The 18263-nt window shown below is 36.7% G+C and overlaps 1 protein-coding gene across 1 annotated transcript in view; it reads right to left on the bottom strand.

The window, feature by feature from the left end:
- Nucleotides 1-3750: 3750 nt before the first annotated feature.
- Nucleotides 3751-18263, bottom strand: part of LOC130854990 (EGF-like and EMI domain-containing protein 1) — a 536773-nt gene continuing 522260 nt past the window's right edge. The window contains 6 exon segments of the mRNA XM_057737807.1: nt 3751-3791; nt 4622-4750; nt 5956-6084; nt 8970-9098; nt 15472-15627; nt 15914-16042. Coding sequence (XP_057593790.1) covers nt 3751-3791; nt 4622-4750; nt 5956-6084; nt 8970-9098; nt 15472-15627; nt 15914-16042 — 713 coding nt within the window.

Raw genomic sequence — 18263 nt, 5'->3', positions numbered from 1 at the left:
AAGGAAGTTGGGAAGGGCAGGCTAGAGAATGGAACTTATGCTTGGAGGCCATAAAGTTGAGACGTCCTGTTTTTCACCTCACAACAGGCGAGGCTGGGCTGAAGATGGTTGAGTAAGTATATTTCTCGGCCAAAGTTAAGATGATGAACCATGGGTGAACCTCAGCAAAATTCTCTTCATCCACTGAGAAGCTGTTTGTCGTCGGTTATTGAGGATTATCCAAACCATTTTCCTCACAGGTTGGACCCATTCTCTTCCGGGGGCAAGTGCAGCTCCCGTTAAGAGGGTCACAGTGAGCGGTGTGGACACACTGGCACTTCAGAGAGCAGTTGGGCCCGTACTGGCCTGACCTGCATTCTGTGAGGGAAGAATAAAAACGAAACCAATTCAAATATGCTTTCCTATCATACAGTCTCTTTACTACTATTTCTTGGAATGCAATAAGATAATGATAGGCTTGTAAAGAATTCTGGTTAACCACTGGTATCTTTTTCCCATGCTAGAATGTTATATAAAAAAAAGTGAGGACGTTAATGCAAAACAGGAGGAGGCTGGGGGGTGTCAAGGACGTTAGTGACAAAATCGAAAAGTCGGGAAGACCGGACAGCAACGTACATTTTTAAAGTGCCTTCTCAGACTTAGAGTATTCAATCGACATGATAGCAGTGCATTATGAGGGACTCGGGGAAAATGGATTAGTTGTCTTGAGGTCAGAAAAAGGCAATACTCACCCAGAGTACACAATAAATGAAATTTGTCTTTAGGTTGAAAACACACTTATTTGTGCTTATGTTGTTGAAAAGGAAATGATTTTAAATTCAACTCTTTCCTCTCTTAAAATATGTCGAAAGGGCCATAGATCCCCTGTGTAAAATCCTACTGTATGTCCTCAAGGGTTATAACTCTCTTTAAGTTGAATCACACTGTGATTGCAACCAGTAGAGAAATGAAGAAAAGGAATTCAACAGTGTTAGCTTTATCAAATAAGGAAACATGGGCTAAAAGGGGCCGCCTCAAACATCATACCCCTGCCTGCGTATTTGGTCTGAGTCTGATATCCAGCAGAGAATTAGCAGAGAATTAACAGGTTCTGTTTCTGAAGGATTGTGAGATTGGGAAGAAAGCCAAGCCCAGCCTATGGAAACAGAAAATGGTTTCATATTTCCTAGGCAGTCAGGCAAGACTGGAAAATAATTTACCAACGTTTAAGGACCAGAGGAACTTAACTTTGTAATAATAGCAGTCATCTAGCCCTACGCCATTTTTCAAAATGGGTTCCTAATACATTATCTTAATTGGTTCTAACAAACACCTTGGAGGTAGGAGAGGCAGTGAGGTAAACCCTCTCGCTCTAGAAAGAGATGAACTGAGGTTTGGGATGCCTTAAGGGACCTTCTCAAATATTAGATCCCTGGTAAATGACAGAGCTGGATTCCTAAATTCTCGTGCAGTGCTTATTCCTCAATCTGCACTATGATGTGGAAAGACACAAGGTATCAAGCGTATGTAGAAGAGAGCCCGAATCAGGAAGTGGAAAGTGGAAAATCTAGGGATATTGATATAAATATAAAGATACAGGTACTAGAGCAAACCTGAATCTGAGCAAAACTTTGTTAAACATTTATTTATGGCCTCAAAATTCTCTCTGTTGGATTGGATAGTCACCCTAAAATTTCCATGAGCAGTGGATATTTATTTGATTTTATTTTTCTTTCTCAGATAATGAAGGTAGGTTAAGGTGTGGTCTAGCTCTCATCCTAATTAACTAGTTATATTTTACATGTGAGATAAATGGAAACATATATCAATTTTGCAGTCAATGCTTTTTACAGTTTCAATGTGAGCAAACAGTAATTCAATCCCTTCCTAAATCACGGAACTACAGGAAGGTAAAAAGAACTTTGGAAGTGATGCAAATACTGCTCTGAAAGGAATCTTTTCTTTAAACCATCAAGCTTTATGGAAAAAAAACAAAACAAAACTCTGTGTCATTTCAAATTTAACCTAACACACCCACCTCTGACCAGCATGTGGGAAGATTACTTAGTTTGGTGGTAAGACCTAGTTTTCTTGTTTCAAAAAGACTTATGAGTCAGGATCTCTCCTGAGCAGTTCAGAATCTGATTTTAATTTACAAAAATACCACATTTTCACGTTAATAACGATGTGTATTTAAGACATCTGTTTGAATGTCTGCAAATGTTAATTTACCAAGGGTGTGGGGAAGTAATCCAATAAAAAGCTGCTACATTCTTTTATGAATTAATATTATGGCTGTTTAATAGGTTCTTTACCAGAGTTCAAATTAAAATGAGGTCTTTTATCTTTATAGTGCCTGCATAGACACAGCTGTTCACAGTTAATATCGCAGATGAACTGTGCCTAATTGAAAATAAAAATGCAAATAAAAGAGACTGCAGTACATCTGCGTAGGCCACAAGTACCCCAAAGAGCTCACGGCAAGCGAGGCCTTGAGGTGCCCACCTAGAATGGACAAGTTACCGCACAGCATCCACTGTCACGTGGCAGTTTACTTGTGGATGAAAGAGACTATGTGAGAGTGATTTTTGTCCATAGAAATTCCATAGCGTGAGGCTTTAACTTCCGGCCCATCTATAAGCTCTCCTGGTTTAGGGGCTAATTTTAAGTCACTGCTAAATTTTGTCCGATAGAAGCTTCTGCAATGATGAAAATATTCTGTATTGAGCTGTCCAATACTGTAGCCAAGCCACGTGTGGCCACTGAGCACTTGAAATGTCATGTGTGACTAAGCAGGTGAATTTTATATTAAACTAAATTTAGATTAACTAGCACCTGTTGTCAATGGGCAATGAAGACAGACAACCAGAAGCAGTTCCGATCCCTTTCTTTTCCTTGAAAGGTAGTACAGTGAGGATGTAGAAGTCTAGCTCTGGGCCCAGACTGCCTGTTTCAAATCCCCAGGCTCCCACTTACTAGCTGTGTAACCTTGGGCAAGTTACTTAACCTTTTTGTGCTTCAGCTCCCAGCTTCCTCATCTATAAAACAGGAATGGTGAGAATAGTACAGGTGCCTAGTCTAAATGACAATGCCTGGCATGTAGCATGCATTCAATATGCATTAGTGGCTTTCTTCAGGATTTAGATGAAACCATTAATGCTATGAGCATTGCCTTTAGTCAGCATTTCACTGGTGACATGCGTACTGTGGCTTCACCGAGGTGTCCTGCGGATGTTTATTTTGACAGATTTAGTTTAGATTTGACAAAGTTCAGGTACTTTTGTCTACTGTGACTCCATGAAGAACGTGGAGAAGGGAAGCAAGAATTCCCTCCAGAAAACTTTGCTGGAGGCTATCACGTGCAGATCTGGTTCTGAACTTTTTTGATAAAAGGTAAGTACACATGACTCTGACTCTCATGTAGTACAGTGAAACACAAGGATTAGAGATTTAAATGAAGCAGTTTTACAGAAAAGTAACGTCAATATCGGTAAGCTCCCAAGTTGGAAGATCCTAAAGGATTCCTAGCCAATATTCACAACCCCTTGGCCTTATTCTATAAGGCCACACAAAAAGGAAGAAGGAGGGGTAGCAAGGAATATAAGACTCTTAATGAGCCACTGGACTTTTCTTATTCTGGACTAGATGCAGATATTTACACAAACAATATTGTCCACTAATAGCATCGCTCAAAGTCTGAAGGCAGACTGCTTGGGTTCAAATCTTGGCTCTGCCACTTTCTTCCTTTCTGTGCCTCAGCTTCCTCATCTATCAAATGGGAATAGGAATAACAACAATCTCATAGGGTTTTGCTAAGGATTAAACAAATATAAGCAAAGAGTTTAGAATGGTGCCTGGCATCCAAAGAAAGCAGTATTTATTGCTATTTCTCAGAAGTAAGGCGGGGTGGGAGAGATGGTGCCAGGTGACTAGTACTCTCCTGTGGCCTGGAAGGTTACTGTGGCTTTCTCAGCATTATTGAAATCCCAGGTTACACAATCATTAGTGCTGGAAATGATCTTAGAAATACATAGCCTCAACCCTTCATTTTGGCAGATGAGGAAGGTAAATTCTGAGATCAAGTGCTCTACTTTGGGTCATATCTGTGGCAGGGTCAGTTCTTCAGGGTTATTGTGAATTTAATATAAAATCTTTTCATCAGGTAAGCATCCATTAAGTTTAATAGCAAGTGATGAGTCAATGATTCATTCAATCTACTTTCCTGTTGTTTTAAAGATAGTTCCTGAAGAACTAGAATTTTACACTCAAGGCTATTTTTCCTGTGAGTGAAAAGAAAAAGTATAAATTTCAATTCCCAAATAGTAGCTGAGAACTTGATTCTTAAGAATACCCCCTGGACCTTACCTTCATTGCCTTAATTCTAGTTATTTCTCTGAATCACTTTTGTGATCACAGTGTTTAACTGCATCACTTTGAGGTACATACAAGATACTTACAAGGTACTCTCTGTCAACTGTGATGCTGGTTTTGAATGCCTACAACGTAACAACTACATACCCTGATTAATCATGCCAAGGCAACAGTACTCTTTGACTGAGGAATGTTTGTAGTATGAAAATGTCTATATATTTCCAAATAACCCGTGAGTCAGAGAGACATCCTGAAGTGCTTTGTTTCATACCAGCATCACATCTGGCTCCGGTTCTTCCAGGTGGGCAGAGGCATTTTCCAGTTACTGGGTGGCAGGAGCTTTCTCTTTCACAATCACAAAATTGATGGCAATTGTCTCCAAACATTCCAGGTGAACACTCTACCCAGGAAAAGAGAAATGCTGAAAAATTAACTCCTGGAGCTCTCACGGATGCACCTACACTGAGATTAAAGATACAATTTCCACAAGCGCAAAGTAGGATGATAAAATGAGATTGATTGGTCAGAAGAAGAGAGGAAAGTTTCAGAATTCTCAGAAAGAAGCTTCATTTTATACATGGTTTCACATCTGGGCCTAAAATTGACTTACTTCAACATTGGTTTGTATCTGTTAGAATGTACGTAAGCTTTCTGAAGACAGGGATTTGAGGAATGAGACTGAGTCACCCAGCTGACTCTATTACTTTAAATAGTTTCCCTTAAAATGTTATTTATTTATTTACTGTCTATTTCTCCGGAAGATGTTAAGCTTCACTACATTCCCAGAATTTAACACAGTAACAGGCACATAATAGATGCACATTGTATTAAATGACTAAGCAATAACTGAATAAGTGAATAAAGGATGGACAAGAGATACTATATGTGAAGTTCTAGTGACATATGGGGACACGGTTTGGGACTGATATATAGTTCCTTTTTTAAGGCAACAACTTCGATTCAAAGTCAAATTACCACTACATTATATTATCATCATTATTATTAGGGTTTGTAACCATATGCACAAGAGCAAACATAGTATAGACTAAAGTGGGACTTGGAGTTGTTTACTGAGAATTACGTGGTTTGGCATTGTTTTGAAGGGACCAGGGCTTCATGATAATTTAGTTCAAACTGAGTAGCCCAAATTCTCACCTCTATATCTTCATCTACATTCATGGCTGCCATTAAATTACTTCTACTGATGAATGCCTAATTCACATCTTAAAATATTTTTCATAAAGCCCTTGAATCTGTTTCAGTACCACTGAACCCAATGCATGTCATTCTTTTAAAAGCATTTAATGAAATATTTCTCATTCAGAGTAGAATCTTTGTCCATTGAAGACTAACTGTGTTAGTGGTGTTTTGAGATATTAAATAGTTTCATTTAGGGCAGAATAAAAATTTTGACCCATCAGCAATAAAGTCAGAACTCATTATACTGTCTGTAGAGTGAATTCCTATCACTTTAATGTCCAAGTCAGAAGCTCAGGTGATTATTCCATGTTTTAGATTTGGATTTACATGTTTGCCCTCAGATGAAAAGATCTCACAGTCACACAGAATTCCCACATTCAATGCTTAAAAACACCCTGGCGATACCTTTTTCACATTGGCTGCCATGGAAACCTGCTGGGCAAATGCACTGTCCACTCACTGCATCACAACTGGCTCCATTTTTGCAGTCACAGATGTGAACACAATTCAAACCATAAAATCCAGGAAGGCATGCTAGAAAATGAAAATGTCAAAATACTATTTTGGATTTAAGAATAAATAAGGGGAAAATTGAAGGATATGTTCTAGGTGGAATTGCCAAATATACATTACTGACAAGAAAAAACTATCAAATTGTTCACTTTAAGTATATGCAGTTTATTGTATGTCAATTACATCTCAATAAAAGTTCTTAAAAGGATATGCTCTAGGTCGTCTGTTTTTCAGGATCAAAGAAGGAGACAAGAGCAGAGAATTGAAAAGCAAGAAAAAATTAAATGGAAAAGCACACTGACAATACTTTAGTCACGCAGCTATGTGAATATATCAGTGCCATTCCCTACAACTAGTCTAGAAAAGTCCATAAGGAAATGTAAAATACCTTCAAGTAGGTAAAATTTATTTGCTATAATGTGTTATCATCTGACAAAGCCCTCATCAAAACCCTCTAATAACCTAAACACCTAAAATAGCAATGTTTTCTAACTTCAGATCCAGGATAAATTTAGTGAGAATTTAACATTCTTTAAATAAATAAGATTATCTGTGGAAGGTGATTCACACAGCTCTTAATATTTGAAGTCCTGGAGATGGATGACAGAAGTGGGTGTGAGGGAGACGAGAGAGGAAAAGAAGGAGGGAGAAAGAGAATAGAAGACAAAGAAGATGATGCATATGCAGCAGGGTGACATCTTATGAAGAAGTTATGTTTTAAAGTCAGTGAAATTTAATCTTTGAAAAATTTCCTTAGATAGCCCATAGAGTACAATACAGGACTGTTTCTTAGTAAGTCCAATATAACCAGTTTTTCCTCCATGGTTGGAGAAGATGAATATTTTTGTGCTGAACATCAGAAATAATTGGTTTAGATTTAGAGACCATGTCGTCCAAGCACATGCATTTCTTGGAATGCTAAAATTTTCCTTTGCCCAGGGACATGCTCACCTTGAGGGAGGTATATGAGAGCTGTTTGCGGACAAAGGATTTCCATTCCGTACCTTGAGTTTTCTCTAGGGCTGTGCTCACCACTCACCAATGGGAACAGGAGGGGTATGCAATTTCCTCACCCTTCAATTATTCACTCTCTTTCTCTTTCTCTCTCTGGCTCTCCCTCTCACGCTTGCTCTCTCCTCTTTCTTTCTCTCTCTAACCCCCCTTCCCAGGCACCTGGAGTTGGATTTGCCTAGGCTTCATGTGTGTGACATTTCTTCAGCATGAATGCAGCTACTCAGGACAGATTCAGTATTAGGAAAAACACATTCAGAAAAAAGAAAAAGGAGGTAAAACCAAAAAGAGATGAGAAATGAATTATTTTATGTAATACACAGATCTTCCATTTTCTAATTTCATTTTAACTCTTAAAAATGAATAATAAAGGAAGATCCCGTGCAGGGTTTTTTCTGTTTGTTCTTATATAATCGTTGTTGACAATACATAAAAAATCAAATCTCCTTTATCTTCCCTATTTTAATTACAGATAAAACTGAGCTCATGAAAGATGGCTTACTCAACTTTTCCATTTGTCTAAATAATACGACATTCTTCCAGGTCCTCTGGCTTAGAACTTTAGAGTTAACTTTGATTCCTACAGCTTCCTCATCTACATGTCCAAATCAATTGCCAAATACAATTAATTGTTCTTCCAAGATATTTTTCTGTTCATTCATTTACATTTTGATCCCAGAATAGATTTTTGAAATCTTAGACTACCACTATAGCTTCCTACATGGACACAACCAATGGCTCCTTTTCCTAATAGTCAATAATATATCCACTTGACAGATTTCCTTCACCAGGTGATGTCCCTTGTCTGCTCAAAATCTTCCTTGCTACCCTACTGCATGTAGGATGAAATTTAGGGGACTTGAATAGATATTTCCCCTCTTTTGTATCTCTTATTCCAATTTTGAAAACAAAACAAACAAAACTACAAGATGTTTGCTTCCATACTCGCTAACCCAAGAAATATCAGAGTGATTGGCAAGAATTCTAAAGCTGGAAAGGGTTAGTAAGACTTGTTTCTTTGAAATATGTTTTCTAAAGCCTAAAGATAGGCTGAAACAAGTGGAAACAATTTTAAATATTGTTAATATCACTACAGGGGCTTTCAAACATTATTTCTAAATAATTAATGTTCATCAAGTTTTTGCGACATCTCAGTGCTAAATGCCTACATTATCTTCCTATTTAATCCTCATGATAACCTTTTAAGGCAGGTGTTATTGGTATTATTATCCCCATTCTATGGATGATGAAACTGAAACTTACAGAAGTTTTGTTTATACACATTTGATATGGCAGAGCCAGGCCATCTACAACTAATATAGACACTAAGCACTCACATCTTAATCTCTTAACTGTGTTGTCCAACAGGGCTCTCTGATGTCAGAGACAAATTATTGCATAATTCTTACTTTTCCTAATTTAGTTGGAAACATTGAGTCCAAATGAAAAAGTGATATAAATACATACATTCAAAGGAAACTTGAAGGCAGATCTTTTAGAGTTAAGCCTAGGTTAACATGAAACAAATAAGCAGCTCCTTTGTCTACATTCTGTCTAAAGGCAGCCAGAGGAAGGAGGATGATTTTATTCAAAAAGACCAACAGCTGACTCCACTGTGCGTGTCTGCCTATGTCTACTTTAGATAATCATAGAACCATAGAAATTTTTTGAACACCTGTTCCAAAAAGAATAAAGTCCAATTACTTTATTATGACAGTTGTCAACACCTAGAACTTAAATTAGAGCTATGAAATACATTGCAAGACTATACATTAAAATATTTACAGTTTATCTAATTTGATATAATGTGAATATTACTTTTATGATCTAAAAATAGTTTTTAAATCTTAAAACATATCAACACCATAATATGTCCACTCATTTTCTTGGTTTACCATGTTCACAGTCTCTTCCATAGTAACCTGGGAGGCACTCACAGCTTCCAGAAAACCTGCTGCAAACTCCATTGTTCTGACACGTGCAATTAAGATGGCAGCCCGGACCATAATAACCAGGAAAACATTCTGAAAAAGGAACGAGTCAAGCAATAATTCTACTTAAGACAATTGAATTTGTAATGACTTTGGAGACAGAAATAATAGTGGGATTAATGAAAATATAAAGGCAGACAAATCATTAGCCAATGTAATTGAGATAAAAGAGAAAAAGCACAAATACACCAATTTTTTAAAGATGTTGAATGATTATCAGAAGGAATAAATCTAAAAATTATAAAACAAAAAATATAAAACCTAAATGAAATGGAAAGGTTACAGAAGACAACTTACCAAATTGTCCTAATTTGAGGCAGAAAATCCAGACAGGCTAATGATAATAGAAAAACCATACAGAAAATAGTAAAATAGCTCCAATTAAAATAAAAAAAAATTCCTCCCTAAGCTTCACAGGTAAATCCTACAAATTTTACATTCAGGTCATCACCTTACTACTTATACTATTTCAGAGCATTGAAAAGGAGGGAAACTTTCAAATACATTTTATTATGTGAGTGTAACATCAATTCCAAAACCTGAAAAAAATGTATAAAAATTACAGCTCAATATTAAAGGAATAAAAATCTCTTGTCATCTTTAAAAAAAAAAGTTACAGCTCAGTTTTACTTATAAATATTGATGTCAAATTCATTAGAAAAAAGTACACAGAAGCCAACAACATATTATAAAGTAGTATATCACAACTAAGTAGCATTTATTCCAAGAATATAAGGTCATGCAATATTATAAAAAATTCATTGACATCAGCCTAAAGAGAAAAATCATATTACTAATTTCATAAATGCAGAAGAAACATTTGAACAATAAAAGTCATTAAAAATTCAGTAAAAATACTGAATAAATTTAAAAAATAATCGCTATATCATAATATGAATATTAAAATCCGGTGTTTTACTTATTGGAGAACAAAAAGCTTGAACAAATGAAAAAGTAGACTATGTTTATTCTTTTTTTTTTTTTTTTTATTTATTTATTTATTTATTTATTTTTATTATTTTTTTTTATTATTTTTTATTATTATTTTATTTTATTTTTTTGGGGGGTACACCAGGTTCAATCAACTGTTTTTATACACATATCCCCATATTCCCTCCCTTCCTTGATGCCCCCCCCTCGATTCCCCCCCACCCTCCCTGCCCCAGTCCTCTAAGGCATCTTCCATCCTCGAGTTGGACTCCCTTTGTTATACAACAACTTCCCACTGACTATTTTACAGTTGGTAGTATATATATGTCTGTACTACTCTCCCGCTTCTTCTCAGTTTCCCCTTCACCCCCCACCCCCTCCCATACCTCGAGTTCTCCAGTCCATTCCCTGTATCTGCTTCCCTGTTCTTGTCACTGAGTTCATCAGTACCATTTTTAGATTCCGTATATGTGAGTTAGCATACAATATTTGTCTTTCTCTTTCTGACTTACTTCACTCTGTATGACAGATTGTAGTTCTATCCACCTCATTACATATAGCTCCATCTCATCCCTTTTTATAGCTGAGTAATATTCCATTGTATATATATGCCACATCTTCTGTATCCATTCATTTGTTGATGGGCATTTAGTTTGCTTCCATGTCCTGGCTATTGTAAAGAGTGCTGCAATAAACATTATGGTACAAGTTTCTTTTGGGATTATGGTTTTCTTTGGGTATATGCCCAGGAGTGGGATGACTGGATCATATGGTAGTTCTATTTGTAGTTTTTTAAGGAACCTCCAAATTGTTTTCCATAGTGGCTGTACCAACTTACAGTCCCACCAACAGTGCAGGAGAGTTCCCTTTTCTCCACACCCTCTCCAACATTTGTTGTTTCCAGACTTTGTGATGATGGCCATTCTGATTGGTGTGAGGTGATACCTCATTGTGGCTTTGACTTGCATTTCTCTGATGATGAGTGATGTTGAGCATCTTTTCATGTGTTTGTTGGCCATCTGTATGTCTTCTTTGGAGAAATGTCTATTTAGGTCTTCTGCCCATTTGTGGATTGGGTTATTTGCTTTTTTGGTATTCAGCTGCATGAGCTGCTTGTATATTTTGGAGGTTAATCCTTTGTCCGTTGTTTCATAGGCAATTATTTTTTCCCATTCTGAGGGTTGCCTTTTAGTCTTGTTTATGGTTTCTTTTGCTGTGCAAAAGCTTTTAAGTTTCATGAGGTCCCATTCGTTTATTCTTAATTTTATTTCCATGATTCTAGGAGGTGGGTCAAAAAGGATGTTGCTTTGATGTATGTCAAAGAGTGTTCTGCCTATGTTTTCCTCTAGGAGTTTGATAGTGTCTGGCCTTATATGTAGGTCTTTAATCCATTTGGAGTTTATTTTTGTGTATGGTGTTAGGAAGTGTTCTAATTTCATTCTTTTACATGTTGCTGTCCAATTTTCCCAGCACCACTTATTGAAGAGGCTGTCTTTTTTCCATTGTATACTCGTGCCTCCTTTGTCAAAGATAAGGTGCCCATATGTGTTTGGGCTTACTTCTGAGTTCTCTATTCTGTTCCATTGATCTTCCTTTCTATTTTTGTGCCAGTACCATACTGTCTTGATCACTATGGCCTTGTAGTATAGTTTGAAGTCAGGAAGCCTGATTCCACCAACTCCATTTTTCCTTCTCAAGATTGCTTTGGCTATTCGGGGTCTTTTGCGTTTCCATACAAATCGTAAGATTTCTTGCTCTAGTTCTGTGAAAAATGCCATTGGTAATCTGATCGGGATTGCATTAAATCTGTAAATTGCTTTGGGTAGTACAGTCATTTTCACGATGTTGATTCTTCCAATCCAGGAACATGGTATATCCCTCCATCTGTTTATGTCATCTTTGATTTCTTTCATCAATGTCTTAAAGTTTTCTGCATACAGATCTTTTGCCTCCTTAGGCAGGTTTATTCCTAGGTATTTTATTCTTTTGGTTGCAATGGTAAATGGGAGAGTTTCCTTAATTTCTCTTTCTGCTCTTCCGTTGTTAGTGTATAGGAATGCAAGAGATTTCTGTGCATTAATTTTGTATCCTGCTACTTTACTAAACTCATCAATGAGTGCTAGCAGTTTTCTGGTAGAGTCTTTAGGGTTTTCTATATATAGTATCATGTCATCTGCAAAGAGTGATAATTTTACTTCTTCTTTTCCAATTTGGATTCCTTTAATTTCTTTTTCTTCTCTGATTGCTGTGGCTAACACTTCCAAAACTATGTTGAATAACAGTGGTGAGAGTGGACACCCTTGTCTTGTTCCTGTTCTTAGAGGGAATTCTTCCAGTTTTTCTCCATTGAGAACAATGTTGGCTTTTGGTTTGTCATATATGGCTTTTATGATGTTGAGGTAATTTCCTTCTATGCCCATTTTCTGGAGAGCTTTTATCATAAATGGATGTTGAACTTTGTCAAAAGCTTTTTCTGCATCTATTGAAATGATCATATGTTTTTTATCCTTCAAGTTGTTGATATGATGTATCACGTTGATTGATTTGCGTATATTGAAGAATCCTTGCATCCCAGGGATAAACCCCACTTGATCGTGGTGTATGATTTTTTTAATGTGCTGTTGCAGTCTGTTAGCTAGTATTTTGTTGAGGATTTTTGCATCTATATTCATCAGTGATATTGGTCTGTAGTTTTCTTTTTTTGTGACATCTTTGCCTGGTTTTGGTATCAGGGTGATGGTAGCCTCGTAGAATGAGTTTGGGAGTGCTCCGCCTTCTGCAATATTTTGGAAGAGTTTGAGAAGGATAGGTGTTAACTCTTCTCGAAATGTTTGATAGAATTCGCCTGTGAATCCATCTGGTCCTGGGCTTTTGTGTGTTGGGAGATTTTTAATCACTGCCTCAATTTCTGTACTTGTGATTGGTCTGTTCATGGTTTCTATTTCTTCCTGGTTCAGTCTTGGAAGATTGTATTTTTCTAAGAATGTATCCATTTCTTCCAGGTTATCCAATTGATTGGCATATAGTTGCTTGTAGTAGTCTCTCATGATGTTTTGTATTTCTGAGGTGTCCGTTGTGACTTCTCCTTTTTCATTTCTAATTCTGTTGATTTGCATCTTCTCCCTTTTTTTCTTGATGAGTCTGGCTAATGGTTTATCAATTTTGTTAATCTTCTCAAAGAACCAGCTTTTAGTTTTATTTATTTTTCTTATGGTTTCTTTCCTTTCTTTTTCATTTATTTCTGCTCTGATCTTTACGATTTCTTTCCTTCTGCTCACTTTGGGATTTCTTTGTTCTTCTTTCTCTAGTTGTTTGAGGTGTAAGGTTAGGTTGTTTATTCGATCATTTTCTTGTTTCTTAAGGTAGGACTGTATTGCTATAAACTTGCCTCTTAGAACTGCTTTTGCTGCGTCCCATAGGTTTTGGGTTGTTGTGTTTTCGTTGTCATTTGTTTCTAGATACTTTTTGATTTCCTCTTTGATTTCTGTAGTGATTCCTTGGTTGTTTAATAGTGAATTGTTTAGCCTCCATGTGTTTGTATTTTTTGCAGTTTTTTTCCTGTAATTGATATCTAGTCTCATGGCGTTGTGGTCTGAGAAGATGCTTGATATGATTTCAATTTTCTTGAATTTGCTGAGGTTTGATTTGTGACCCAAGATGTGATCTATCCTGGAAAATGTTCCGTGTGCACTTGAGAAGAACGTGTAGTCTGTCGTTTTTGGATGGAATGTCCTATAAATATCAATGAAGTCGAGATGGTCTAATGTGTCATTTAAAGCTTGTGTGTCTTTATTTGTTTTCTGAAAAAGTAGACTATGTTTATTCTTGAAGAAGATGAGTTAATATCAGAAATATGCTAATTCTCCCTAAAAGAATAGACACAGAGGACAACAAAACAGTGGGAAAAAAACTGATTTTTTTTTTTCTTTTTTGGCATCTAGACAATTTGATTATAAATTCATTTGGAGGGACAAATAAACAAGAATAGAATCAGGAAATCCCCGAAAAAGAAGAGCAGTGAAGGGTGGCTAGCCCTGTCACTATCAAATACATATAATAAAGTCTTCATAATAAAAATAGTATTGCATTTTCACATAAGTAGACAAATCAACAAGAGAATGTGGTGGAAATGATGTTATACCATTTCTAAGCCTTAGGAAGTCCTCACAACTTTTGCTTAAAGAAGTCAGCTGTCATGTAAGAAACCAAATTATCCTGTTGGAGAAAAAAGCCATGCAAGAATGGTGGTGGTCAGGATGGCAGAGTAGAAAGGCCCTGAGCTCACCTCCTCCCATGGGCACACCCAAATTACAACTGTGTAGTGTATAAGTAGACAATTTATAGGAAAAGAAATGCAAAAGGCCCTTACCCATTAGAGAGGATGTTAAACATTATTGAGAATAATAAAAATGAAAATGAAAACTCCACTACTACAACATTTCTCACCAAAATTTGGATAATATACTCTTGATAACCCTGTGAGGAAACAGGTATTCTATGCATCATTTATGAGGATGCAATATGGAACAATCCCACACGAAAAAGAATTGCTCAGTATGTTGCAAAATTACATTTGTGTTTACCCCATCACTCCGTAACTCTTGTATATGTTTGAAATAATTCCATAACAAAAAAGTTTAAATGATAGAACTGAAAGTTAAAATATCCCACATCCCAAAATGCTGGAGAATTATCCAACTTAGAATTAAAAACAAAAACAACATGAACGCATCTATTCTAAACATACTGCTACTACTGTGATGTAGGAGTCCCACATATCACAAAATTGATAGGAGCTGTCTCCCATGAATGAGGGAGGAGATCCACGTTTTTAAAAATTCCGTGAAAAACGATCTTGAATGTTGGATTTAGAAGGGCTGTCCTTTCAAAGTGTCATCATCCTCACTTTCAGATGGCAAACCCAGGGAGAGGTTGTGCACCTCCCCGAGGCACAGAGCATGGTGTCAGTGGAGCAGGGATTAGCACATGGGCCTATCCACTCCCACTGCAAAGTGCCTTCACTTGTGCCACGCTACCAAGTTTCATGGTAGTCAACTTAGGGGCGAAAGATGGTGGGTACTCACACTCATCGTGAGAGTGTGTCAGGGCCGCAGGGCTAAAGAGCCATAGCCCCCATAGCTGGAACCATCTAGGTAAAAGTTCTCTGTCGATTATTTTTTACTCAGGGTACCCCAAATTTAGGACCCAAGCACAGTGTTCTCACCCACACTCTGCCTCACTGTCCTTTCTCAATATTCTGCCAAAACACAACACTATCTCCTACAATACAATAGCTTGCTCTAATAAGGGTGCACGCTCTCCAGTGATGTACAAAATCATCAACTGTGGTTCAAAAAGAAAACATGACAACACCGATTGGTATCTATCTTTATCCATTCATTGTCAATTTAAACCTTTATAATGGACATATTAGTGGAGAAGCACATGAATGTCACTTCTAAATAAAGATGTTTACGGTGGTACATGATTAAATTTCTTCTGATGAGTTGCTGTTTGGAGACCTCTGCTCCCAGAGTCCTCCACTTCACCCCTTGCAGCTGGGCACACTCCTGATGTGAACTGGCTCTGGCCAGGGCCCTGCATCCTCCACTCTGCCCGCCGTAAGAATTGGCTGGAGGGGGAGTGGAATTTCGGTCTCAAAGGAACTCTTTCACATTAATACTATTTCAATTACTTAAGCGTTTTAAGAGTTTTCGTGTGGCGTTCCGGTAAGAAGGTAACAAAATCGATCAGTATTTACATAACACTATTTTTGTTGGAAATGCAATCAGAATTATAAGCAACTTGCATAAACTTATTGGAAAATAGCCCCTTCACAGGCCTCTACTGTAATTTATCAACCAATGGCAGTATGCTGTAGATTTTTATTGAATGAAAGAAGGCAGTCATCAACTTACCTTTTTCACAAGAATCTCCTGTCCAGCCAAGGGCACAGGTGCAGCTTCCATCCACAGGATTGCAAAGGCCACCATTTTTACAAGTACATTTTAGCTCACAATTTGGGCCGTACCTTGTTGGGGGACATCCTGTAGGAAAAATAAAAAATCGGTCTAAATAAATATATCACACAAGCAACTATTAGCAATGGGAGATTAATTTATATTTAATATGTATTTAATCTCATAATTGATAAAGAAGACAGACCAGTCATTTGTTCCTTAATGTTTCAGTGCTGAAATCTTAAAAGCACTTCAGCATGAAGTGGTGGGTGACACAAACAAATATGCAGTGGCAAGAGGAGTTAAGCTACACATGAGTGAAGCTGACCAGACATAAGGGAAATTGTGCCTTCACTGTCAGGGGGAAAATAATTGAATGACGGGAAGTGCCACAAGTGAGAGAGTAACCATTACGCACATTTACTTGGTTTTGCCGTGAAGAATATGGGCCCAATATAGCCAGCTAATATGATTTTTTTCAGGAAAACTCAAAATCCATATTTTATATGAAATCATCCAATATTTGGAAGTTGGCAACTAATTAAAATTGTTTTATAGCACTGTGGAAGCCAAAACTATGTCAGCCAATTCAAACACATTTGTGGCTAGATTTGGCCAAAAGCCCGTCATTTATACCCTCTAGTTTATAGTAGTTTTACATAATGATATTTTCCACATGAATTATCTCATTTAATGCCTACACATATTTCTCTGATGTGGGTAACAGTATTCTTATTTTACACTTGAGAAAACCGAAGCTGAGAAACTTAAGTCTTGCTCAGGCTTAAGCAGCCAGTAAAGATAAGAACCAAGATTCAAAACTAGAACTTCTGACTTCTCTATTTTAGCTAGCGAGAGAGACATTAGAGAGAAAAAAAAAATTTTAACTCGCCCTAAAGCATTTGGTTAATACGTAATAGAGCATATACTTGAATTCAATTTGTATGACACTTTCTCTCTTGGCTTTACTTTACTGAATAGGTGTGCTTAACTTTTGTATCAAATGAAAGAAGCATTTCAATTTTGTTTATTTAAAAAAACAAGTATAGTTGTGCAGTTAATGGTTGAATCTTCATCATATGTGTTTTTGGTTTTTGCCTTTAAGGCACTTAAGCAGAATCAATGATACCAAATCTTATACAATTAAAGTAAGCGTTCATCTGTGTCCCTTTCACCCTTCCAAAACCACTAGGAGGCCCACTTGTCTTCCAGCCTGAATGTTGAAATGTACTGATGAAACTGGTGAATTCATAAAAATATGACTCCAAGATAAGACTCTGGATAAAAAACATAATTAGAAAAGTGAAGAGTGCTTAGAAATGTTTCTTTCCACAGGTCTAAGTCCTAGAACAACATTCACATGGGATTGTATAAATAACTTTATTGCTTTCTGAAAGTTATTGTAATTATATAACAAATATTTCAAACAGTATATAAAGGTATATTATGGAAAAAAAGTATTTTATCCCTGTGCTCTAGTCTTCCAGTCTCCCTTCTAAAAAATATCATTGTTACCAGCTTTTTTTTGTATCATAGGCCTCACTTTTTCAAAGAGACTTACCCTGACCACTCAATTTAAAATTTCAACCCATTTGGTACTCTCATCATACTCTTTTTCTCTTACCATAGATTTTACTTCCTGTTAACATGCATATAATTCACTTTTTAATTATAAAAGTTGACACTGATATTGATGTCATAACTACTGCTTTATTTTTGTTCACATGTGCTTGGTGTGTCTATACCCATTTATTTACCTACATTTTATTCTAGAGTCTTTTTTTCCCAAGCTAAGGTGGGTGTTGTTTTTCTCGTGATGTTTTTAAGATTTTTTTTTCAGTTTTCAGAAGTTTGACATTGATAGGTCTTTTGTGGATTTCTTTCAGTTTATCCTGTTTGGCATTCACACAGATTTTTCATTCTATAGGTTTACACTTTTTGTCATGTTTCGGACATCTTTAGCCATTATTCCTTTGACTCCTTTTTCAGTCCTGCCCTCCTTCTCCTCTCCTATGGGACACTGATGACATAAATGTTGGAGCTTTTTTTAGTTCCACAGATCCCCGAAGCTCTGTTGTTATTATTATTATTGGGTTGTTTTCATTTCTCTCACTGCTGTTTAAATTGGGTAGTTTCTATCATTTTATCTTTGAGTTCACTAATTGTTCGTCTGTCCCCTCCTCTCCAAACATTGAGATTTAAAACATTTTTGTTTTTGTATTTTCCAGTTCTAAAATTTCCACTTGGTCCTTCTTTATGCCTCTTATTCTTTGTTGAACCTTTCCATTTTCTAAAAAAAATTTGTCTT

The sequence above is a fragment of the Hippopotamus amphibius genome, chromosome 6 (assembly GCF_030028045.1).
Source record: "Hippopotamus amphibius kiboko isolate mHipAmp2 chromosome 6, mHipAmp2.hap2, whole genome shotgun sequence".
NCBI classification, from domain to species: Eukaryota; Metazoa; Chordata; class Mammalia; order Artiodactyla; family Hippopotamidae; genus Hippopotamus; species Hippopotamus amphibius.
Note: the sequence above shows the minus strand (reverse complement) of the source record. Positions and strands in the feature narration are given on the sequence as shown.